Source organism: Chinchilla lanigera, unplaced genomic scaffold (assembly GCF_000276665.1).
Source record: "Chinchilla lanigera isolate Chin_1 unplaced genomic scaffold, ChiLan1.0 scaffold00001, whole genome shotgun sequence".
Lineage (NCBI taxonomy): Eukaryota > Metazoa > Chordata > Mammalia > Rodentia > Chinchillidae > Chinchilla > Chinchilla lanigera.
Genome location: NW_004955402.1, coordinates 39,474,639 through 39,496,675, shown reverse-complemented (window position 1 = coordinate 39,496,675; position 22,037 = coordinate 39,474,639). Strand labels below are relative to the sequence as shown.

The 22,037-nt window shown below is 39.4% G+C and overlaps 1 protein-coding gene across 16 annotated transcripts in view; it reads left to right on the top strand.

The window, feature by feature from the left end:
- The first annotated feature begins 3,020 nt into the window (after positions 1-3,020).
- The window catches only part of Ccdc68 (coiled-coil domain containing 68), a 67,498-nt gene continuing 48,481 nt past the window's right edge, over positions 3,021-22,037 (top strand). Inside the window, exons 1-7 of one of the 16 annotated variants that reach the window (XM_013510885.1) lie at positions 3,021-3,108; positions 9,334-9,400; positions 12,410-12,496; positions 14,346-16,764; positions 17,891-17,977; positions 20,601-20,741; positions 21,736-21,861. In XM_013510885.1, coding sequence (XP_013366339.1) covers positions 16,600-16,764; positions 17,891-17,977; positions 20,601-20,741; positions 21,736-21,861 — 519 coding nt within the window. In that variant the 5' untranslated portion in view covers positions 3,021-3,108; positions 9,334-9,400; positions 12,410-12,496; positions 14,346-16,599. Of the gene's footprint in view, positions 3,125-9,333; positions 9,401-12,409; positions 12,497-14,345; positions 16,765-17,890; positions 17,978-20,600; positions 20,742-21,735; positions 21,862-22,037 lie in introns of all 16 variants that reach the window. The other 15 variants (XM_013510939.1, XM_013510881.1, XM_013510892.1 and 12 more) reach the window with 15 other exon arrangements.

Genomic DNA, 22,037 nt, shown 5'->3' with positions numbered 1-22,037 from the left:
GGATTTAGCTCAGTGGAACAGTGCCTGCCTGGCAAGCACAAGGTTGTGAGTTCCATTCCCAGTACCAAAAAACAAACAAACAAAATTTTTAAAAAAAGCAGAGATGGATATGAAAAAGATATTTTCTGGACTTTTTGCCTACTACTCAAAGTTTGTTCCCACTTCTCTATTTTACCTCCCCTTCTTGTCCTGTGGTAAGCTGAACTAGGCTCAGTAGCTCCTTAATCTGCTTGGCCCATTATATACATATAAATTTATATATGTATATAATATATAAGTGCTGTGAACTTATATATAATGTATATAATATATAAGTGCTGTGAACAGTTTCAAAAGAGACAAAGAAACTTTAGATCACTGTGCTTCAAACTCTATTAAGTTTCTTCCCATTCCAGCAGAGCAAACAAAGAAAACATAAGATACTGGGGTTACTATCAAAATTGTCTGTTCTGGCTGCCATAAGAAAATGACATAAACTGTTATTAAACGGGATGAAGCAATAAACATTCTTATTTATATATCTGGTGTCAGAGAAGTTCAAGGCCTGAGTGCCCACAAATGTAAATATCACATTGTGATTGCCCTCTTCCTGGTTTGCACATGGCTGTTTATCTGCTGGATCTGTACATGACAGAGAGGTCTTCTATCTGTTTTCCTCTTAGAAAAGTACTAAATCCACTCATGAGGGCTCCATGACCTAATTACCTCCGAAAGGTTCCACTTTCAAATATCATCATATTGGTAATTAGGACTTCAACATATGAACTTTTGGGAAAACCAAACATTTATTCCATATATCTGGTGACACATACAAAAGCTTTTCTTGCCAGAAGGCTGACAAAGGAAGACCAAAAGTTGGAAGCCAGTCTGGACACCTCTGTGAGATCCTGTCTGAGAAAGAAGAGCTGGGGATGTAGCAGTAGAGCACCCTTTGATTCAATCCCCATCACCACACGTGAACAGACACACACCACACCACATCACAACACACCCACAAGCACAAGAAGTTTGCCTTTAACTCATATTAGTTTCAGTTAGCTTTGTCAAAAAGTAATTGAAAAGTAGAAAGTCATTTAGCTTTGTGGATTACGCACTGTTCCATCCATTCTGTGTTCATATTTATCTGGGAACAGCCTAGGCAATGAAGACAAATGAAGAAGTAGATTTCTCTCTTCAAGAAGTATTCTGGGCAGAAAGAGAGACGGAAGGGTCCCAGAGAGCAGGGCAGCACTAAATATGAGCAAGACCCAAGCTCAGAAGGAGGAAATGCAGTGTTTACAAAACTGACTTTCTAAAGCAAACATAAGCAAACCAGAGCAAAATAACAAATGATCCTTAGCAGCTGGATTTCTTCAGTGTTTAAGCTAGTAGTAAACATGACCATCTCTGGAACATAATTTCTCTGTAAAAGCACAAGCATCTATTTAATAGAACCACAAGGATTAGTTAACAAAAAATTAGCTAAGAATTATCAGGTGTCACTTTTTCTATTGGGTTGTAATTCATAAATTAATCTGTGGGGAAAAGAAGCAACTTTTCCCTCAAATTGCAGTAGGAATTACTAATTGTAGGATTCCCCGGAAAATTCGGAGAAGTCTTTGGGTATGGACGGATTTAGGCTGCAATTTTCCAAATCTGTTAAATGTGAGAGGGGTGAGGAGGTAGTATTTTTTTAACTCAAATCTGTGAAGTGTATGAACTTTCCTGGGGATATAGACATCAACATAAATTAGTTTCTAGTAGAATAATCTGAGCAACAAAATGATTGAGGTTGGATTGAATTATAGCCCAAAGTACAGGATAAATATGCATAAATCTGCACTGATATAAATAAATGATTGAATAAACCAATGGTAGAAAAATTTTTTAAAAATCTTCTTTGCAATATTATTCTAAATAATAATATCTGGACTTTCTTTCCTCTAGGAGAGGGAGTCTGGTCCCTTCTCTACCTGGAGAGTGGGCTGAAACCAGTGATTTTCATCCAGAGAACAGTATGGAGACAGTGACTTTGCCATAAACCTGGGAGATGTGATTCTAAGGCGTCAAGGTCAACATCAAGGAGAGCACTTGCCTATTCTTCTTCCCCCCAGTCCATAACCACATGGGAAAAACATCAGACAAAACCAAATGAGAGATACTGACAGAATTTTACTGGAATCCTTTCCACATGTCTTCAAAACTGTCCAAGTCAAGAAAAGTCTAAGAAACTGTCACAGACCAGAGGAGGCACTGTGGGGAGCTGCTGAAGCTAGAGATAGATCACAAGGGGTGTGTGGGGGAGAGGGTGGGGGTTAAGGGGTGGTGGCTAAAGCAAGGCCCGCTCTCAGAAAACAGAGCCAGAGGCAAGCCAAGCAAAGCAGCTGATAGGCAGAGGGGTGTCACGTGACACCAATCTGCCCAGTGTATAAATAAACACTCTGCAGGTTGGGCAGTTCTTTTCTCCCATCAGGAGAGAGCACTCTACCTGACCTCAGCTTTCTGTTTTCTGTTTCATTTCTTCATCCTCCACTGTCTGTCCCGGGTAAGTTTTAGAGCTGCACTGCACGAGGCAAGTTACGACACTGACGTTGTGCGGTACTATCCCAAACGGGAACCTGGAATAGAAACACATTAGCCCCAAAACCAGTGAAGTTTGCATAAAGTGCAGAGTTTAGTTAATAGTAATAGACTGTTGCTCATTTTGTACTTTTGACAAGTACACCGGTTATGTAGGGTGTGAACTTAAGGGGACAAAAGCTTTGAAACGTTCTGTCTCAAATTATTCAAAAACTTAAAAAGTTTATTAAAAGCAACAAAAACGAAGCAAAAGTTTATGGACTTAGGATGCAAACAGGAGCTCGCTGAAACGCAGCAGCAAACGCCCTTCTTTAGCACGTCTCTATTGAGGACGCCTGCAGGGGCACCTTTTGGTCCCTGTGCACTGGGCGTGCGCCGGTCGGGAGCCGCGGCCCCTCCCCGGAGTCGCCCTGGCGCCGAACTCTGCCCTGACTCGCCCATCCGGGAGGGCGGAGCCCAATCAGAGGGCCCCGGAGGCGAACCGCACCGCCCAGTACCGGCTCTGGCCCGGGAGAGTCCTGCGGAGGAGCGGCCCGGGACCCCGCGCAGGTGAGCGCTCTCTCAGGTAGGCGAGCCCTGGCGACCTGCGGCCGACCCCTTCCGCGCGTGCCAGGTGGAGGGTGTCCAGGTGCCCTTGGAGCGGGTGTCTCAGCGGAGCTTAGCACACCAAGGACATTTCCTGGAGAAGGGTATTGGTAAAGGGTCCGCCCCCACCCCAGTAGCCCTGCTGTGGGTTTGGATCCCCAAGTAGGACACTCTTCTCCAGGGAGAGCATTACCTTTCCCTTACAAAAGAACCAGCCCCTTTCCAGCCTGGCGATTAGTTTAGGTTGTTAACCAGTCCCTTTATCTAAGATCCGCGTGATTTCTTAGCTAATTTCAGGGTCCTTCGAGTAAACCCCCCTGAAAAACACTGTCACCTGTTAACTGCATTGCGACTGTAATTTGTAACAACCAAGAAGAGCGAAGGCTGCTGCTGTCTAGCCCTTCTTTCATTCATTCGCGCAACTTCCGGAGCTGCAGGTGCAGCGAAATCCCAGCCCACTGCTTCACAGTTTCCTAGTGTCTCTGTTAAGTGGGCAGCAGGGAGCTCTAGAGCTGGGAGTTACAGTGCCCCAAGGAAGCTTCGCAAAGGAGCAGTATTACCTTACTAACAGCAGTACAGAGAAGTGCAAGGATGATTTTTAGACGTGAATTTTCAGCCTCTTTTCAAAAGGAAAAGAAAAAAAAATAAACACAAATATTCGAACATGCAACAACTCCTGAATATAACTAGAATCATATCTGTCCCCCATTATAGATCATAGCTGTTTTCTTTGAAAAATCAAAACTTCTCCCCCTTTTTTAGTGTGTGAAAACTAATGAAAATTCAGAACATAAAGAGGAATTATTTTGCATTTGCAATCCGGAAAAAGTGATCTGTCTTCTGGCTTTACCTAAGGCCATTAAATATTCAGCTCTGCGGAAGACTGTTTTTCCAGAAACCTGAGCCGGGTTGGAGTGTCAGGTGCCTGGCACACACAATGGGGGCTGCTGTTGAGCAGCCCTGGTGCCAGGCTGTTCTCCCCGCCTGCAGTCTCAGTTCAGGAGTGAAGGCCACATCTCCGAGGAATTTGTGCCTAAGACAGGAAAGATCCCTATGCGGCTCCTCAGCTCTTTACCCAAATAATGAAAACAGATTGCACTTCCCTGGGACCCGGGCAAATGTCATAAGCAAGTTCTTACCTTTCCTTATTTACAAAATAATTTGATCTCCTGGGGACTTTTGAAATGAATATAGATAATATTTTGTGAATTACTAATAGGCCTGTTTATTAGCTTGGTTATTTACAATGTACTTAGCAGTGGACTTCAACTGCAATCCAAATTTTTTTTTTTTTTTTTTTTTGTTTTTTCTCCGGTACCGGGAACCGAACTCAGGACCTTGCGCTTGCCAGGCAGGCGCTTTGCCGCTGAGCTAAATCCCCAGCCCCTGCAATCCAAATTTTAACCAGTGCTGACAAATGTAAGCTAAGTTTGTGCAGCCCTGCAAAATGAAGAGCATATTTTCTTGGGATGATGATTGAAAATGGAAAAAAACTGAAGATTTAAAAGGATCCTAGAATAGCTAACTACTAATTTAATGCAGATTAAATGAAAACTAAAGGCAAAGTTGTGGATGCCAGTGATCTAGGGGGAAATGAACAAAAACAAATTAAGAAAATTCTATCCATCCAATTATTTTTTCCTTTAAACTAGAAAAACGTACTTCCCCCAGAGGGAGAAAAAAGCCAGTTTGTTCAAGTTATCCTTACCTTTTGTTCTGCTGTCTTTTAAGCTATTCTGTTGGAGGTGCCGTTTATACATCATGAAATACACCTCGGTTTGTAATTCAATGATTTTTCGTAAATTTACACAATTGTGCGGCCATCTACAGTTCAATTTTAGGCCATGTTAGCATTCCTTCGAAATTCCTGGTGTCTGTTTACAGTCACTCATATTCCCAGCCCTATACTAGGGCTGATCTACCTTCTGCCCCATTAGATTTGCCTTATGTGGACATTTCATGCAAATGGACTCTATGTGACCTTTAGCATCTGGCTCATTTCACTTTGAATATAGGCTTTGAGATTCATGAGAATTATAGCCTGTATCAGTAGCTAGTTGCTTTGTATTGGTAATCAGTATTCATTCCATTTGATGACTATGTCGCATTTTGTTCACTAGTTGGTGGGCATTTCTGCAGTTACTTAAATAGTAAGATATAGCAGTCTGACTTTCATGACAGCATAACTGGAAAATAACTTACACGAGTCAACTTCTTATTTATTTGTTTTGTTTCTTATTTTTGGTACTGGGAATCAAACTCAGGACCTTGCGCTTGCCAGGCAGGTGCTTGTGCCGCTGAGCTATCTCCCTGGCCTCAACTTCTTCTTTAATATTTGGATTCTCTATGATACTGTAAATGTTAATGTCAATGTTAAATGTACATATTCTATAAAGTAGTGGGATTTCCTGTGATGAACTTGGTGTTATCCAGGACGAGTGCTACATCTCATCTTTGTATTTTTCTGTGATCACCTGGATTTTGGAAGGATGCTGCTTCTGGATAACCTGTATATCTTCATGGTACAGAAGAGTGAGCAGATATGGTGACAAAAAGGATGGCCTTGGCTGTTTCATACCATGAATAGATTTTGTAGTCATTGACCCAAAAGTCTACATGCAAGTGAAAAAATATGGAGGAAAAAATATTATGCGGCTATTAGGAAAGGGATAGGTAGATTAGAGAAGGTTCAAGAGTTCCATTTAAATCCTCATTTCCCTGAAAATAATCAGCCTTGGCAACTAGAGACCAACCCTAGTCAGATTGCCCTTGCCTTACCTGCCATCACGATTCTCTTTCTCAGTGGCTACACAGTCAAGCAATGAAGGTAAGGGGTAAGGAGCAAGGTAAAGCAGGTATTTGGGGGCAAAAATAGTCTTTTTGCAGATATTCTTACATTTATTGTATATTGTTATATATTTCTTGTATATTCTTATAATTCATTTATATTTCTTGTATATTGTTGTATATTGCCTTCTACATTTTGCCTTAGTGAATAATGCTTGTGATCAACTTTGTTACAATGTTTTAAAGACTTTCTTTACTTTTGTCATCACATTGGAGGTCAAGTTGCATCAACGACTCTTGTAGCATTGATAGTTCTACCTACTTGTCTATCTATTACTATTCCACTTGCCAGTTCTTAACAGTTCTGAGTCCATTACTTTTTCTGTCCATGTTTTTGTGGTCTACAATAAAGAGTGAAGAAAACAAATCCAGTTAATTCTCATAAAATCATAGAATCCTAAAGGTTCTTCGGTTTTGAAGTCTCAATTGTACTTTACATTTTATATATATATGTGTGTGTGTGTGTGTTTGGTATTTTTGAGACAGGGTCTCACTACACAGTTCAGGCTGGCCTTCAGCTCACTTTGCAGCCCAGGCTGGTCTCAAACTCACAAAGATCCTCCTGTCTCAGCCTCTCAAGTGCTAGGATTACAGATGGGCACCACCACACCTGGCTTATGTTTATATTTTTAAAATAAAAGTACTATATACAAATTTAGTTTTTAAATTGCACATTTTGGCAAATCGTTACAGTCATCGAATCACCTCAAAGCACAGAACAGTTATGATACTTCCCCCCACCCACCAACAGCTTCACCAGGTCTCTTTTGTGGTCAGTCTTGCCCCACTACCACTTCTAAGCAGTCATGGTTCTGTGTCCAGAATCTATACCTTTGATTTTATAGAATGTATTATAGATGGAACCATAGAATATGTAGCTCTTTGATTTTGGCTGTATTTAGCCAGCATGATATATTTGAGATTCTTCCCTGTTACTATGTGTGTCAGTGGTTCATTTCAGTGTTAGTCAGCTTTCTGGCACTATAACAAATAACCTGAGGTGAGTTAGAAAAAGTCTTCTTTGGCTTAGAGCTTTGAGGTTGCAGCCCATGATTGCTTGGCCTGCTGCTTTGGAGCCTGTGGTGAGGCCGAACATTATGGAGGAAGTACATAGCAGGGCAAGCTGCTCACCTCACAGCCAGAGGAAAAGGAAGAGGCTGGGGTCCCAAAGACCTTTTTAAGGGTTGGCCCGAATGATCTGAAGACTTTGTATGAGGCCCCACCACTTTAAGGTCTGCCTCCTCCAAGTGCCTCACCAATGGCCAAGACTTTACCTCATGGGAATTTAAGGGACATTCTTGATTCAAAGGATAGCAATTTCTTTTTATTGTTGAGTGATGTTCACCTGTTGATGAATATCTGAACTGGTTTCCAGCGTTTGGCAACCATGAACATTTATGTGCAGGTTTTGCAGAACATAAATTTTCATTTCACTTGAGTAGACACCTAGGAGTGAGATTTCTGGGTTGTATAGTTTGTATTTAACTGTTTAGAAAACTGTTAAACTGTTGTCCAAAGTGCTTGTATATTTTGCATTCACAGTAGCAACAGACAGAAGTTCCAACTGCTCCTCATCCTCAGCCGTACTTGATATTAACTCCACCCACCCCATGAATAATTTCTAAAATGAAGAAAATTATGTTGCTTCTAAAATACTCTGAGTTGAGTCTAGAAAGCTATAGATATTTTATAAATTCTTGAACTATTTGTCCTTAAAATATTTTATAAAACCACACAAGAAATGTTACCAAAGGGCACTGTATAAATATTATAAGTGACCATGCTATATGTCACTGACATCTGCTTCTTTTCATATTTTCTTCACTAACAAATTCTAACTGGATTTCAGGTTGATTTGTTAGCTGAGTACTTCAAAACAGAAGAAATAACTGGCTGAATGGGTCAGAAAAGAGTAGTGAGGTGACAACTGAGTTTAAGCATTGACATTTTCCAATGATGTCCTAGAAGCAAATGTCCAAAGTTATGAATATAAATGTAATTATTTAATACTAATTTAATGTATATTATATGTCAGATACTCCATTAAGTACCTTTAATGCATTGTCTCAATCCTCTTATAACTCTGTGGGGAAGTGTATCTTTTCAGCTGAATTTTTCAGATGAAGAAGTTGAGGCCTAGAGAGTTGAAACAGTTTTCCAAGGCTGTCCAGCTGGAAAGGAAGTAGAACAGATTCTTCTAGGCAGCACCTATGTATCCAAATCCTTCTGCCAAGTTACCTCTGTCCATGGAATAAATCTATTGAGACAACCTCTTCTCAGGCTTCTGAAAGATACATCTGGAATCTCTTGTATCTGCGATTCCTTGACTGTTACTTACTAGAGTTTAAGGGCAGAACTCTGGCCCCTGGACTCCCAAAAGAGATAAATAAATAGGCTTAGTAGTCATCTCAAAATACTAATCAAGGAGGTGAACATTAGGAAGGAGTTTTAACCAGCATGGCCTTGCTGGGAAGAGAGGTGAAGAGGTTTGAAATGTCTTGAGGTGCTGACAGAAACCTTAGGGTTTTCCAGAAATAGGGAACAAGGGCTAGAGTTGAAGGATTGCATGGCTGGCAGTGAAGGTAATCTTGGTCAAGTCTTGGTCTGGTGGATCAGTATCTCAGAACGGGTCCTGTGAGGTCCTGGAACAGCCATCATTGCTGGAGAGTGCAATTTGGTTCCCATTGTGAGATGACAGCTTCTATGTGTGTGGGCTACTTCAGTTCCATCATAGGACAATAGCTCCTGCCCGGGGTTTGGGGGCGTGACCTCATCACAGGGCTATCTTTGAGGCTCTGCTTTCTCTGGAATCTGAGGTCATTGCAGGTATAGGACAATGGCTCGATGGTGTGACAGCTGGAAATTGGATGTCCCTGAAAATCCTGATAATTTCTTAATCCAATGTTGGTGTCCACAATCTTAAAAGGTGATGAGATAAGCCAGGTAAATTTAGGGCTAATAAATCTTGTATTACTGGTTTTGTATAGACCCTCCATAAGGGATTAACATATGCCCAAAGCTGACCAAGAGTCTGACCCATAGTTTTAAGGTAATAAAGGAGACAGGTACAAAAGTAAAATGAAGGTGGGGGTGGCAAGCTTTTATCCTGCTTTCAGTTACCTATCGGACCCCAGAAGCCCAGCCTCTAAGTCCTTGTTACAGTGACTTACTTTGGAAACTATTTTGCTTAAGAATCAAGTGAGGATTAGAAATTCATTTATAATGCAGGAGGAGGCAAGATGGTAAACCAGAATGAGCCAGCAGATGCATGGGAAAGAACCAGAATCATGCCTTGTGTTTCTTTAACCATCTATAACTAGTTGTCATTGCTTAATTTTGCAGAATTGTTTTCCTCATCTGTAAAATGGGAATAAAATATTGTCCTCTCAGGGGATACCTGAGGATGAATGTAAGTAGCATACTCTGCTTGGAATGGTGTGGACATTCCATAGATTTTGGTTACTTCTTTCTTCTCTTTCCTAAGTGGGAAGAGAATCATGATTTGCACTTCTTTGTCCAAATGAACACTGGCTAATACATTCAGCTATTTTTCAGAGATTTTGAATTAGTGTACATAGACCATTTCATTACAATGACATTTAGATTTGGAGTCAATCTATCTGGGTTTAGTGGTAAGGTCAACTTACAACCTTCAAAACTTACACCATTTCTCTGAGACTTTGTTGCATTGTATATTATGCAGAAGATAAAAAATATTGCACAGCTATAATGCTTAATTTTAACAATATATGGAAAATAATTTGTTGCTAAATGGCACAGTACTTTATCAATAATATGTATTTATACACTGTGTTTGTATCACCACTTCAATTCTCCCCCCAAATAAATAACTTTTAGTTCATATCTAAGAATTTTCTACAGGATTATGACATAAATTTAAATGTATATACAAATGAGTAGCATGTAGCTTAATTAAATTAAATCCACTTAGGAATATCTTAAGTGATTAATTGAAAAGAGAACTTGGATTGAGTGTTAACATGGATGTCTTTTGTGTGCCGTGCATCGATCTGAGGTAAGCAGCAGAGTCACCTGAGATTTATCCAGCTGACACTGGATGTCACCATTGTGCCATGCAGTGTATGCTGCTGAACAGGTGTGCTACTTAATATCAGGACATGGTTATGCTCTTCAAGGGCTTGGAGATGTTCACTGTCTTACGTCATAGTCTCCTTACCTGGTGGTACTTCTGTAATATCTGACATTTACAGTTTGTGATACATAAGAGCGATTGAATAATGGTAAAGCACAAAGAAACTGCCCAAACAATTTGGGGTTCCTAAAACCAGATAAAGAATTTACCAGAAGGATGTGAAGTTGCTTCCAGCACTGTTATGAAAGTTGTAAAACTAAGATAGGAGAGTGGGGGTACCTGGTGTGCTAATTCAGCAAGATCAGGCCTCAGGAAGAGCGGTCAAGATCTTTCCGTCATTGTTACTGTCCCCCAGATACCACCATTGACACTCCTGGCGCTGGTCACAAAGCATCATTCTATCAGGCTCCTTTTCTTCCTTGAAGGATAACTGAGTTTGCAGCACCTCCAACTTCCCCAAGTCAAACGAGCAGCCCCAGTGTCACATTTCCAGGGGTGGCACTCAGCCGGCTCAGTCTGGGGGTGCAGCTGTCCATGCTCCAGCTACAGGGAGTGAGGAATGAGAGAGATCGTTCCTGAAAGACTCATGCAGACAGCGACTCAGTATCTGGGAGACAGATTCAGGGGCTGGGTAGCCAGATGTGCCAAGTGTCTCCCGTGGTACTCTTCACCCAGCACAGAAGGGAGCTGAGGCTGCTTGTCTGGCCTGACCACGTGGCATCTGACAGCTTCCCAGACTCTGGTGAACCTGCCTGTCCGTCAGCCCTTGGGAGTCACACAGCTAGGGCTAGACGCGCTTTACTGCGGCTAAGAAGAAGGCTTCTTAGGCAAACTGCAAGTCTCAGCATGTTTCAGTTACCTTTTAAATAACAGTAAAAAATGAGCCTTGCAACATTAAAATAAAAAAGACAAGACAATAGCAGGATATATTGCGTACTATGGTGCTCTTTGAGCACTAATCCGAGCACAGCCCAGCCTCTGCTCTATCTTCCCTCCTTGCTGACATCCTGTACGCCTGACTGCCCTGTGGCCCGCATCTGCTTTCGTTCCGCTCTTCCTCTCCCCATCTTACCTCCTCATGTTGGCTTCCCTCATCACCCATCCGGAACAGCAGCTCCCTTTATGCCGCTCATGACACCGTCTCCCACACTTACGCGTGTCTTTCACGCCCATCTTCCCTCTGACCTGCGAGTCGCATGGAAGCAGGGTGCTTGGCTTACCCCTGTAGCCACAGAGCCCAACACAGCAGAAATTTGTAAAGATTTACTGTAGGGAAGGATGAGCCAAGAGTTAAGAACAGAACGGAAATACCTTTGTTACAGTTTCTATACTATGTACAGTGCCTATATTTAGGCTCCTAGGGCTGCTGTAAGCAAGCGCTTCAAACTAAGTGGTTTAAACATAGAAAATCGTCACCATCCAGTTCTGGGGTCTGGAAGTCTGAGATCACAAAGTCTGCAGGGCTGGTTCCCTCCACAAGATATGAGGGCGAGTCTGTTCCTTGCTTGTTGCTGGCACCTGACGGTTTGCTGGCCGTGTGTGGTGCTCCTTGCCGTGTAGAAGCATGACCCTGAGCCCTGTCTTCAGTTTCACATGGCGTTCTCCCTGTGTGCTCATCCCATCTCCTCACTGGAGTAAAGATTCAACTGTATGACCTCATCTTTCCTTAACTAATTGCATCTACAATGCCCCTATTTCCAATTGCGTTCATATTCTGAGCTGCTAGGGCTTAGGACTTCAGCCCGTGACATTGGAAGGGCAACACAACTCATAACAAAGCCCAATGTGTGTTTATTGTGTAATATTTCAGCTATTCTCAAGTCAGTAAGCAGTGTAGTCAGTTTAGTTACATTGTTCTGTGTATCCAGTGATGCACTGTTCTATCACACAGTGTACAGGTCCCAGTATTATGCGTGCGGTGCTTTGTAGATTGTAAACTGTTCATTAGATATGAGCCTCATCATTGGGAATGTTGACAAATTATTGATGGTTTAGTAATAAAGAATTAGTACCGTGGGTTCTCTAGTCTTAAAATCCCCCTAAGCACATTTTTCCTTTATAGCCCGGCTCAGGCTGCAGACTATTTAAAATATTACCTGGCTCTTCCCTGCAGGGAGGAAAACCACTCAGTCTGCTTGTCAGCCTTAATTATGGATCATGGTCTCATATTTTATTTACTTATTTGACAAACATGTGCAAATCATTTATTATGTATTTTGTGTGCTAAGTGCTTGACAAATATTAACTCACAAATGACCCCATGTTGACTATTATTGTTAATAATTAATACTTGCTAAATTTTAGTGTTCCTGAAACTGAAGCACAGAAAGTTTAAGGATATTGTCCGGGGTGAGAGAGCTGCTGGGTGGCAGAGCAAGGGTATGACACCAGGTGAGCTGTCTTGATTTTAGCTATAGAATCTCTTTCTTCACAGAAGTCTCAAGGAAAATTTCAGGGTGTAACAGGAGAAAGCAGAGCTGCTTTGGCTAGAGTGAAGGGCACAGAACCCTCTCTGTATAGCCCCTCCTTCCTTCTCAGGAGCCCTGTTTATAAAGTTCCCACCTAGGAAATAACTCCTTTGGCGTGAGGCCATTTGTAAGCTACCTTCAATCCATTCTAGCGCAAAACAAATAAAGTCTTTCCTCACTTTAATTAACTGATCGTGTTTTATTTTGAAAATTTTATCTGCCTAATCTACTTCTGGCTGAAATAAAATGCTAACATGGATTTTCCCCAGGATGGTAATGACATATGGCAATTTGGACTTTGCTGGCTTATGTTCCCCTTGGGTTTCTTTATACAAATCAGAGACTACAGGCACCAAAGTGTTCTGAACCGCAGAGAAAAAGGCAATTTAATTTCACATGGATAGAACTGGATGTAAAACCTTTCGACCAGACAGACATGACCTACTGCTTCTGTTACAGGTTGCTTTTCTTCTGTGTTTATTAATAATAGAAAATAAAAGGTGCAATAATATTGCTATTTGCTATCATTGAGCATCGTCTATAATGACATTAAGAAAAAGAACTCATTTTCATAACTGTAGGCATTATCATTGATGTTTTACAAACATGTAACTTAAAGCTAAAATTTTGTATAGGTTCTTTAACCAGTGAGTGGAAAGGGTAGGATTTTTAAGAAAAAAATTTTGGGGAATTCTTTCTGAGGGATTAAGGATCAGAATGCTTGATATTAAGAATAAAAGGCACATAAGGGTACATCTGAGGATATGGCTTAAGGCCTAATGTAACTGTGAAATCATGAAAGGTGGAGAATGCAGTGGGATCCTTTCTAAGGAGGGACTCATTGCTATGATAAAATGCCTCTTCAAACTTATTAAGGTAAAAAATGCATAACATAGGAAAAAGAAAAATGATCGTAAATCAGCCAAATGAGATTGTAGATCAAGGGGGACTGAACTGAAAGAAAATCTACCCCAGGCTACATCGGTTGCTTCTCTTGCTTCTACTTTTTTCACTGGTCTTTTGCTCCTACTCCCTGCCACTCCTTAGCTCAGGTGTCAGCAACCATCTCCTGGAAAGGACTCGGCATTGGGTCCCCGCAATGGAGAAGCCAGTATGCTTTCCATTGTAGCTGCATAGCTCTGCGGCCGTAGGGACAAAGCAGCATGGACCAAATGCACATAAATGGCCATGCTTGTGTTAAAGATTCATTTATTGATACTAAATTTAAATTTAATATAATTTTAATATATCATGAGCTGTTCTATCCCTTTGAATTTTTTGAACCATTCAAAAATGCAAGAACCCCTCCTAGCTCAAAGGCTATACAAGAGATGCGGTTTGCTGACCCCCTACCCTGGCCTGACCATCCTCCCTCTGGTTTCCCAGCATGTTACCTGTCATCTGTCAGGTGTTTCTTTTGCTCTGAGCATCTAAGTGTTGTTTTGGACCTGGTTCTTCATCCCTGAAAGAGACTTCAGAGGAGGGAGTGAGAGAAGTCCTTGTGCTCACATTCTGTACAAGCCAACTTGCCAGATCAACTTTAGAAGGAATAAACAGAAGCCATAGCTATTGTCTAATGGGATTTATAATAAAACAGAGAATTCTTGGCATGCTCTGTCAATTTCTTTGAAGATTAAAGGATAAATGCAGGACTTTGTGGTATCCCCAAAGGCTATCTTATTTCAAAGATGTTGGCTGATGCGAAAATTCTTTGTGTTTTTTAGCAGAATTGGTCGTTGTTAAGTTTTAAATATTTTGTTGTTCCTTTCTAGGGAAGTGAACCTTCTTAGGATGGAAACACCCTGAACTTGGTGTCAACTAGACCAACGTTTGAGTTTTACCTGTGTTTATTTTACTGTGATTGTGGATAAGTTAACATCACTGTGGGATTCTTGGTTTCTTCATCATTAAAATGGGTTAAATAAATCTATTTCTCTGGACTTTTTATGATACTAGACTTTTTGGTTCTTTAGTACTTTTTCTAGATATTTGAAACAAAACTGAAATAGAGGGGTATAATGAATTCCATCTCCCCCATATCCAACCTAAACAATTACCTATATTTTACTAACTTTCTTTCATCTTTCTCTAAACTCCATTTTTTCTCCCCATTATTTTCAAGAAGCTCCAAATGTAATGTATTTCACTTGCAAATTTTTCAGTATATATTACTAATAGATAAGACCCTCTGAAAGAATGTCGTAATTCCAAAATTGCAATGATTCATAAGCATTAGCTAGTTTCCAGTCTCAGGAACATCTTTATATAATTGGTTTGTTTAAAACAGGTTCCAAATAATATCCATATGTTGCATTTGGTCCTATGATTCTTAAGACTTTTAATTTATGACAATTTTTAATTATGCTAAATTTAATTAATAAGGTCTCTCAGGTTAATATGTTCCTCATTAAACTTTCACCTAATACTTTTAGCTTAGGTTGATTTTTGTTTAGATCCACCTTACTTCATAACATGTTATAAACCATAGATTTTTTTTAATTCTGTCAGTTCTTTTGAATTTATTACCTGGAATGCTATAGAAAACTTTCCCATATCCACTATTTGGTTACCATGAAATGTAGTTCAGTTATGGTCTCTCCATGAGTTTTTGCCTTACCAGTTTCTACAGGCGGACAATGCGGGGAGTTGGTGGTAGTTTTTTTCACCTGTCATCATAAAATCAGGGATGTAGGACTTTTGATGTGTTTTAATCCATCACAGTCACGCCTCTTCATTTCCTTGCTGGTGTGAGTGGTAACTTAAACTTAACACATTTCTTTGCCCTTGACCTAATCAGCCAAGATGCCCTAGTTTCTTCTTAGGAAGATATAATACATAAAAATCACAACCTGGCCACCAGGAGTGTTAATTGCTATCATTTAGATGATATCATTTTTCAATAAACAGAAGCAGAATATATGTTTTTTAAGGAAAATAAATCATGTTGTATTAATAATTCTAGAGCAGACTGTAAGAATTTTACCTAACATTTTGGCTCTATATTTTATTATTTTTTGTTCTATTAAAAGTCTTGAGTTTTAATAACCTTAACTCTATTTATTGGCTTTGTTCTACTGTATTTACCTAAGCACATGAAACACACACACACACACACACACACACACACACAGACACCAGTAATTTGAAATTAGCAATATCAATGTTTCCATAAGGGTGTTGCTGACAATATAGTTTAAAATTGTTTTGCATTTCTTTTTGTTCTTAGAATAATTTGTACACAAGATATAGTTATTGGCCTTTGTGCTTTTAAATCACTTGAACTAATTCATATATTACACTACCACCTTGATATACACACTTTTGTTTCATTGTGGTTTATTTTGCTAGACTGCTTCTAAATTTTTTTACAATTGTTTAAAATATGTATATGGTTGTGTGTCAAACTGTAAGGCACAGATTTTCCTCTCCCATTCATATTTCTGCTTTTCTCATACAAAAGGATACCATCTATTCTTTTCTGCCCTGTATTTTCAATTAAATAGTACATCCTAGATAAGATGTCATAGCAGTAGTTTATTCAGTCCTGATTTTGTGTGCATTTAATTGCAAATAGTTCCATAGTATATAGCCTTAGTATATAGCCTATGGATTACGCATAAAGATACGTACACAAACACAGATTTTTTTAATCTAAGAATTGAACCCAGGGCCTTGTACATGCTAGGCAATCACTCTACCACTGTGCTGTATTCCCGACAGTTTTATGATAATTATGTTATTAGGTCCACAGATATTTCTTAAGCACCTATAACACAGAAATTATAAAGTTGAGTAAGACATGGCCTGTACTCTTGAGTTTTTATAATGTAAGATGACACTGAATAAAAAAGAAAAAATTTGTGTTTTTCTCCTTTGCATTATTTAATTTTCAATCTTTTAATCGTGATTGTTTCAATGATGTTGTTTCATGTAAAACTGATTTCTGGATTTATGACTATGTACAGACACCAACAATAATTTTGATTATTCTAAGTTTGTGAACCATGTAATTATATAACAAAAAAAATGTCTGTTTTGCTTAGCAGTTTTATTTTTCTAAAGCCAGAATTCACAATGACAACAGTCACAGTGACCACAGAATTACCCCCAAGGGATAAGAGAGAAGACAATTCTGCCTTGTTTGAGTCTACATCGGCTCACATTATTGAAGAAACTGAATATGTGAGAAAGGTATGTGGTATTGCATTATATGTATTTTTAGGATAAATTCTAATATGGATTGGTGGGCTTTGTTTTCCTCCCCATGGAACATATGAAAAGTAAAAAGTTTAGTTCAGCAAAGGACAGTCTTGATAGCTGAAACTTGAACACATAGTAATTTCTCTTGATGTGAACCCGATCCCACACTTAGAGTGAAATGATTTTCCTCACTCAGTAAAACTGAATCATGGGCCAGAAGGGTTCGGAACACCTATCAGCACTTAATTCGCCCCACACTATTCACTGCTGGAGTTCCTACTGTTTTATAACCTTTCACAGTGGGTTCATGAGTGCTCATCTGTGTTCCCAAGTAGATGTTTATGTTTCCCGCTGAGTTTCTCCCTCCTTACCTTGTTCCTTTTCACAGTTCAGGGTAACTATTGCCAGTGTCTGCATGCAGGCGTGTTACTTCATTAAAAAGTGAAGTATATGAGACTCTAAGATGATGAGGGCTAACAAGAGGAGATAATCATATTAACTGTTTCTTAGAGCAGATGGGTAAATTCTGACACTGATAGCTCATAACTTGTTCAGATCAACTAATTATATTATGCTGAGTGTCTCACACTTCTATAGGTCATCAAGATATTGGGCTTATATTTAATGCATACATTTGTATGATCCCCTCTTAGTGATTATTCTGCAGTAATTACTTAATAGCAATTATTTTGTAGTAATTATTAGGTAGCGATTATTTTGTAGTAATTACTAGATAGTAATTTTATAATGATTACTAAGCAGTAATTGTTTTGTAGTAATTACTAAACAGTAAATTTGTACTAAATTACTAAATATACAAAATAGAACTAAATACATAGTGTTAGCTACTAATTTCTATATAATAATTATTTTGTAGTATAATATCAATTTATCATGTTTTAGGTTTGTCCAGGAAAGAAATATAAAGACCAAAATTTTTTTCAACAGTCTAAACAATATCAACCTAAGTGTAATTTGGATTGATGGCAGTTTTTAAAATCTGAAACCAGTATATATGTATTACTTTCTAGATAAATCAGGTATACTTGCTGGTATAGAGAAAAAAAAGGAGTTGATATTAAATTCTTTTGCGAGATTAATTTTTTTCTCCCTCTAGATTCGAACTACTCTGGAAAAGATCAGAAATCAAATGTTTAAAGATGAAATAGGACAGACCAGTACAAATCACAAACTAGATGCAAAGGTAATTAATGTATCAAAAATTTCTGCTTGTATTCTTTTAGCAAATTAGCACAAGGCCATATAGACTTTATTTAGCTGACTTTTCTGCTAATTGTTATTCTTTGAACAATGAGTGATAAAATATTTCTCGCATCTCTAAAGATGTTAATGACCATATGTGTGGAATGTTTAACCACAGATGTTAATAATTAGGATCAGATTGGAATGACTGGGCTTTGCTTGAATATTTTAAAGAGACTTACTTACCTAAAGTATATGGGATGATGTTGGCTTGACAGCAATGTTTCCCAATAACAGGTAAAGTTATAAACTTTCGGACTTACCTAGGACTTACACTGGCGCCATGACTGAAGATCTTAGTCCTCCACCAGTGAGCACTTTGTCAGTCAGTACACTTAAACACACTCCCCCACCTCAACTGACGATCACCCTTATCTACCTAAGTTTGAGCACTCTGTACCACCCTACCCTTAATCTTATCTGGATCGCGCCAGGTTATGCCCCATCCAAATCTAGTATGCCTTCTCAGTGTTACCCACTATGTGACGTGGTTACAGAGCACACCAGAACATAGGATATGATACAGAAACATAATCCCTCTGTCATCTCAGACTTCGAAACTGACACACTGGCCACAAGTATTTTCTTAAATCAAGTGGTCTGAAACTGGGGGGAAAGTTATGTTCAGGAATGCTGGGAAAGATCAAATAGTAAGTTTTGAGCACCCTGAGTTGTATGTCAGACCTCCACGGATTAGGCTGCTGGACACATGGTCCTAGAATTAGGTTAGTGGTCAGGACTAAAAGATCCAGGCTCCAGGGTAGAGATTTGGGGCACTACTGTTGGTACTTAGTTTTGAAACTAGAGGGGATTCCCAAGCAAGTGTAGATAGATAAGAGATGATCTAGGGACTAAGCCTTGAGCTTTCCAGCGTTTAAGTCTTGGGAAGAAGAACCGACACAGGAGGCTGAGAAAAGAAGCTAGGGAATTAGGAGGAACAGCCAGAGAAGATGGAGTCACAGAGAGCAAGTGAGGAAGGGTTTCACAATGGGAGACGAGTCACTGTTTCAAATGTTGCCTATGCATCATATACAATGAGGACTGACCACTGACTGCTGACCACTGGAAATACTAAAGTAGAATTAGTGGCCTTGGTGGGAGTAGCTTGTTAGGAATGAAGGTGACCTTGTGCTGTCATATCAAACACAGAAGATCATCAGACCAAACAAGTGCCAAAGTATCAGCCTTCGAGCCCTGAAGAATGTTGCTGTAATGCTCCCAGGCCTTGCTACCCTCCAAGTGTAGGCTGCTGTCACAGCAGCAGCAGCAGCATCCCCAGGAGCTGGTTAGATACGTGGTCTCCAGGGTTCTATTCCAGACCTCCTGGTTCGGAATCTGTATCTCTAACCAGATCCATCACCAATAATGCTTTTGCACATTGAAGTCTGAGAAGCACTGATCTATATATTTGGTAGCTCTCTACCACTGCCAGTAATCCACCGTGGAGAAAATTCTTACTGTCAAATATTCTTTTACACATGAAAAAAGGAAGTAATTCTTACTCTGTATGTGGAAGATGCGCTAGGTTCCGGGCCATACATCCAAAACTGCATTAGGGTTGTGGGGGAGGATCTTATCTACCTGTACTATATTCTTTTTGTATGTTGCAGTGAAAAGAACAAAGGCTTCACTTTTAAACACACTTGGATTTAATTCTGGTGTGGTAGCTATTTTAGGTATAACCATGAGTTTATTAAACTCTCACTTTCAATTTCCCAACCTAAGGGCAGAGTATCTTTTAGCATTTTGAGTGTATACAAAACTTAATTGAAAACATGACCTGGCTTATACTAGGTACTTAACATATAGAAGTAATTATTATAATTGCAGGGAATGTGTAATTGTATCATAATTTTTCCATCTGCCTCAAAATAAGTTGAAAGAACAGGAAAAGCACAGGCTGTGCCATGAACTCTCACATTTAATTGCTACATAAACTCGGGTTCTGGTTGGTTTTCTCTACCTGTAAAGTTGATGGGCTAAGTTAGATATTTTCTAATTTTCTTCCTATCTCCATATGTCCATGATTCCAGATTAGATTGATAGTCCAAGTGGAGTTTCAGTGAGCCAGAGTTTATGTGGAACTATAATAGCAAGAACACTTCATTCTGATATCTCTGATTGGAAATTTAATGTGAAGTGATTATAAAAAAGCACCACTGAACATTGAATATTATGTACTATAGCTATTAGGGCTGATTTGATTAATTTATGATGCAGTGTAACTAAAATATACTTATGTCTATGATTTAGATAGAAAATCTGGTCTCATGAATATAATGTATCTCTTAAAATACACTTAGCAGCATATTTGAAACTCTAGGGAATGTAAAAGGCACAAAATATGAGGTTCTACCTCTTTGAATGTACAGATCTGTTCATATTTGAATGGATATAGAAGCCAGATGCTTCATGTGGAATTCCTCATTGATATTTTTGAGATTCTAAAGGTATTTGTGGGGCTTGAATCTTCTTTGATTTATGCAAAACTAAGTGATAATTATTGTCAAAATTTGTGTGGGAGAGGAGTGTTCAGCTCTGCTTTTCACGTTTGTTCATTTCAGCACTGTGGAAATGTTCAGAATGGCTCTGACTCTGAGACGGACCCGTCTAGTTGCAGTTTGGGTTTGCTCACGGCAAAAATGAGAGGAAAAGAACTACAGCTCTTAGAAATGAACAAAGAGAATGAAGTGCTGAAAATCAAGGTATGACTGTCAGGAGAACTTTCAAATTTTACATTTTGGGTGTTTGAGCTAATAAGTAGGTTGTTAGCATTTGTGGATCTGTGTATTCAGCCATACCTCCACACTCATCCGTACACCTAGTCATGGGCTCACATTCCTTATACTTCACAAACTAAGTCTCAGTGTTTGAGCCTGAGAGTACTTTTATTATTAAAGAAATCCTACAAAAGTTCGTAGAAGCTTTCAGTTATGCAAGATGAGTAAATTCTAGACATCTGCTGTGTGACACTGTCTGTACTTAACAGTGCTGTACTCTGGACTTACAAATTTGTTAAGAGGGAAGATCTTATGCTAACTTTTCTTTACCACAGCACATTTTTAAAATGCATTTCCACATTGAGTATATATTAAACATAGCCTGCATTGTAAAATGTCTCCTTATGTATTTAATTAATCTATTGTTGAATGTTTTATGTTTTCTTTTTGGGGCTTATTTTATATGCAGTAATAACTATGTTGGTAGGTAAATCTTTGTGGCTATCCTGGATAATTTCCTTAGTTTAACTTTTTGGAAGCTTCATGAAAATTGAAAATTTACTTGGAAAATTCATTTGAAAAAATTTTTTCCCGTAGCACTTTCAATTTGTTCTGCTTCTATTTGTGGGGGATTTGCCTATTAATACTGTTGTGGACCCCAGTGATCAAAGGATTTGGGTGTATGGGCTGATGGGGCTCTGTGGGGGCTCCCCAAAGGGTGAGGTCTGTCCATGCAGGGCATCTAAGCACACACAGCCCTAGTTTGACAAACCTGTCTGTGTGCACTGCCCCACAACTAGAGGGTTTCTTATTTTACATTTTGCTTTTATCAAATAGTGATGTCCTTTCAGCCATCCATTGTCCTGAGGGCACAAATGGTACTACCGTAGACTCTGTTTTTAATTGCCCATCACACTGCTTGGCCTTTAACCATGTTGACTGGAAATATCAAAACATGCAAAGTGACCATTTTCCCTAGCTGGAAGCCTCCAGAGAAGCAGGAGCAGCAGCTCTGAGAAACGTGGCCCAGAGATTATTTGAAAACTACCAGACACAATCTGAAGACATGAAGAGAAAGCATGAAGACAGCGCACACACACTCCAGGTACCAGCTCACAGCTTATCCCCTGGACGACCAAGCCCACCTGGCCAGGCCAGTCCCTCTTTTGAGAGAACTGAGATGTGAAACAAGCCATGGCCAAGTGATTTGACAGGCTCAGCAAGTAAGCTGTGCATACAGTAGGGATAATTATTCTGCTTTTATATCAGTTTCTGATTAAA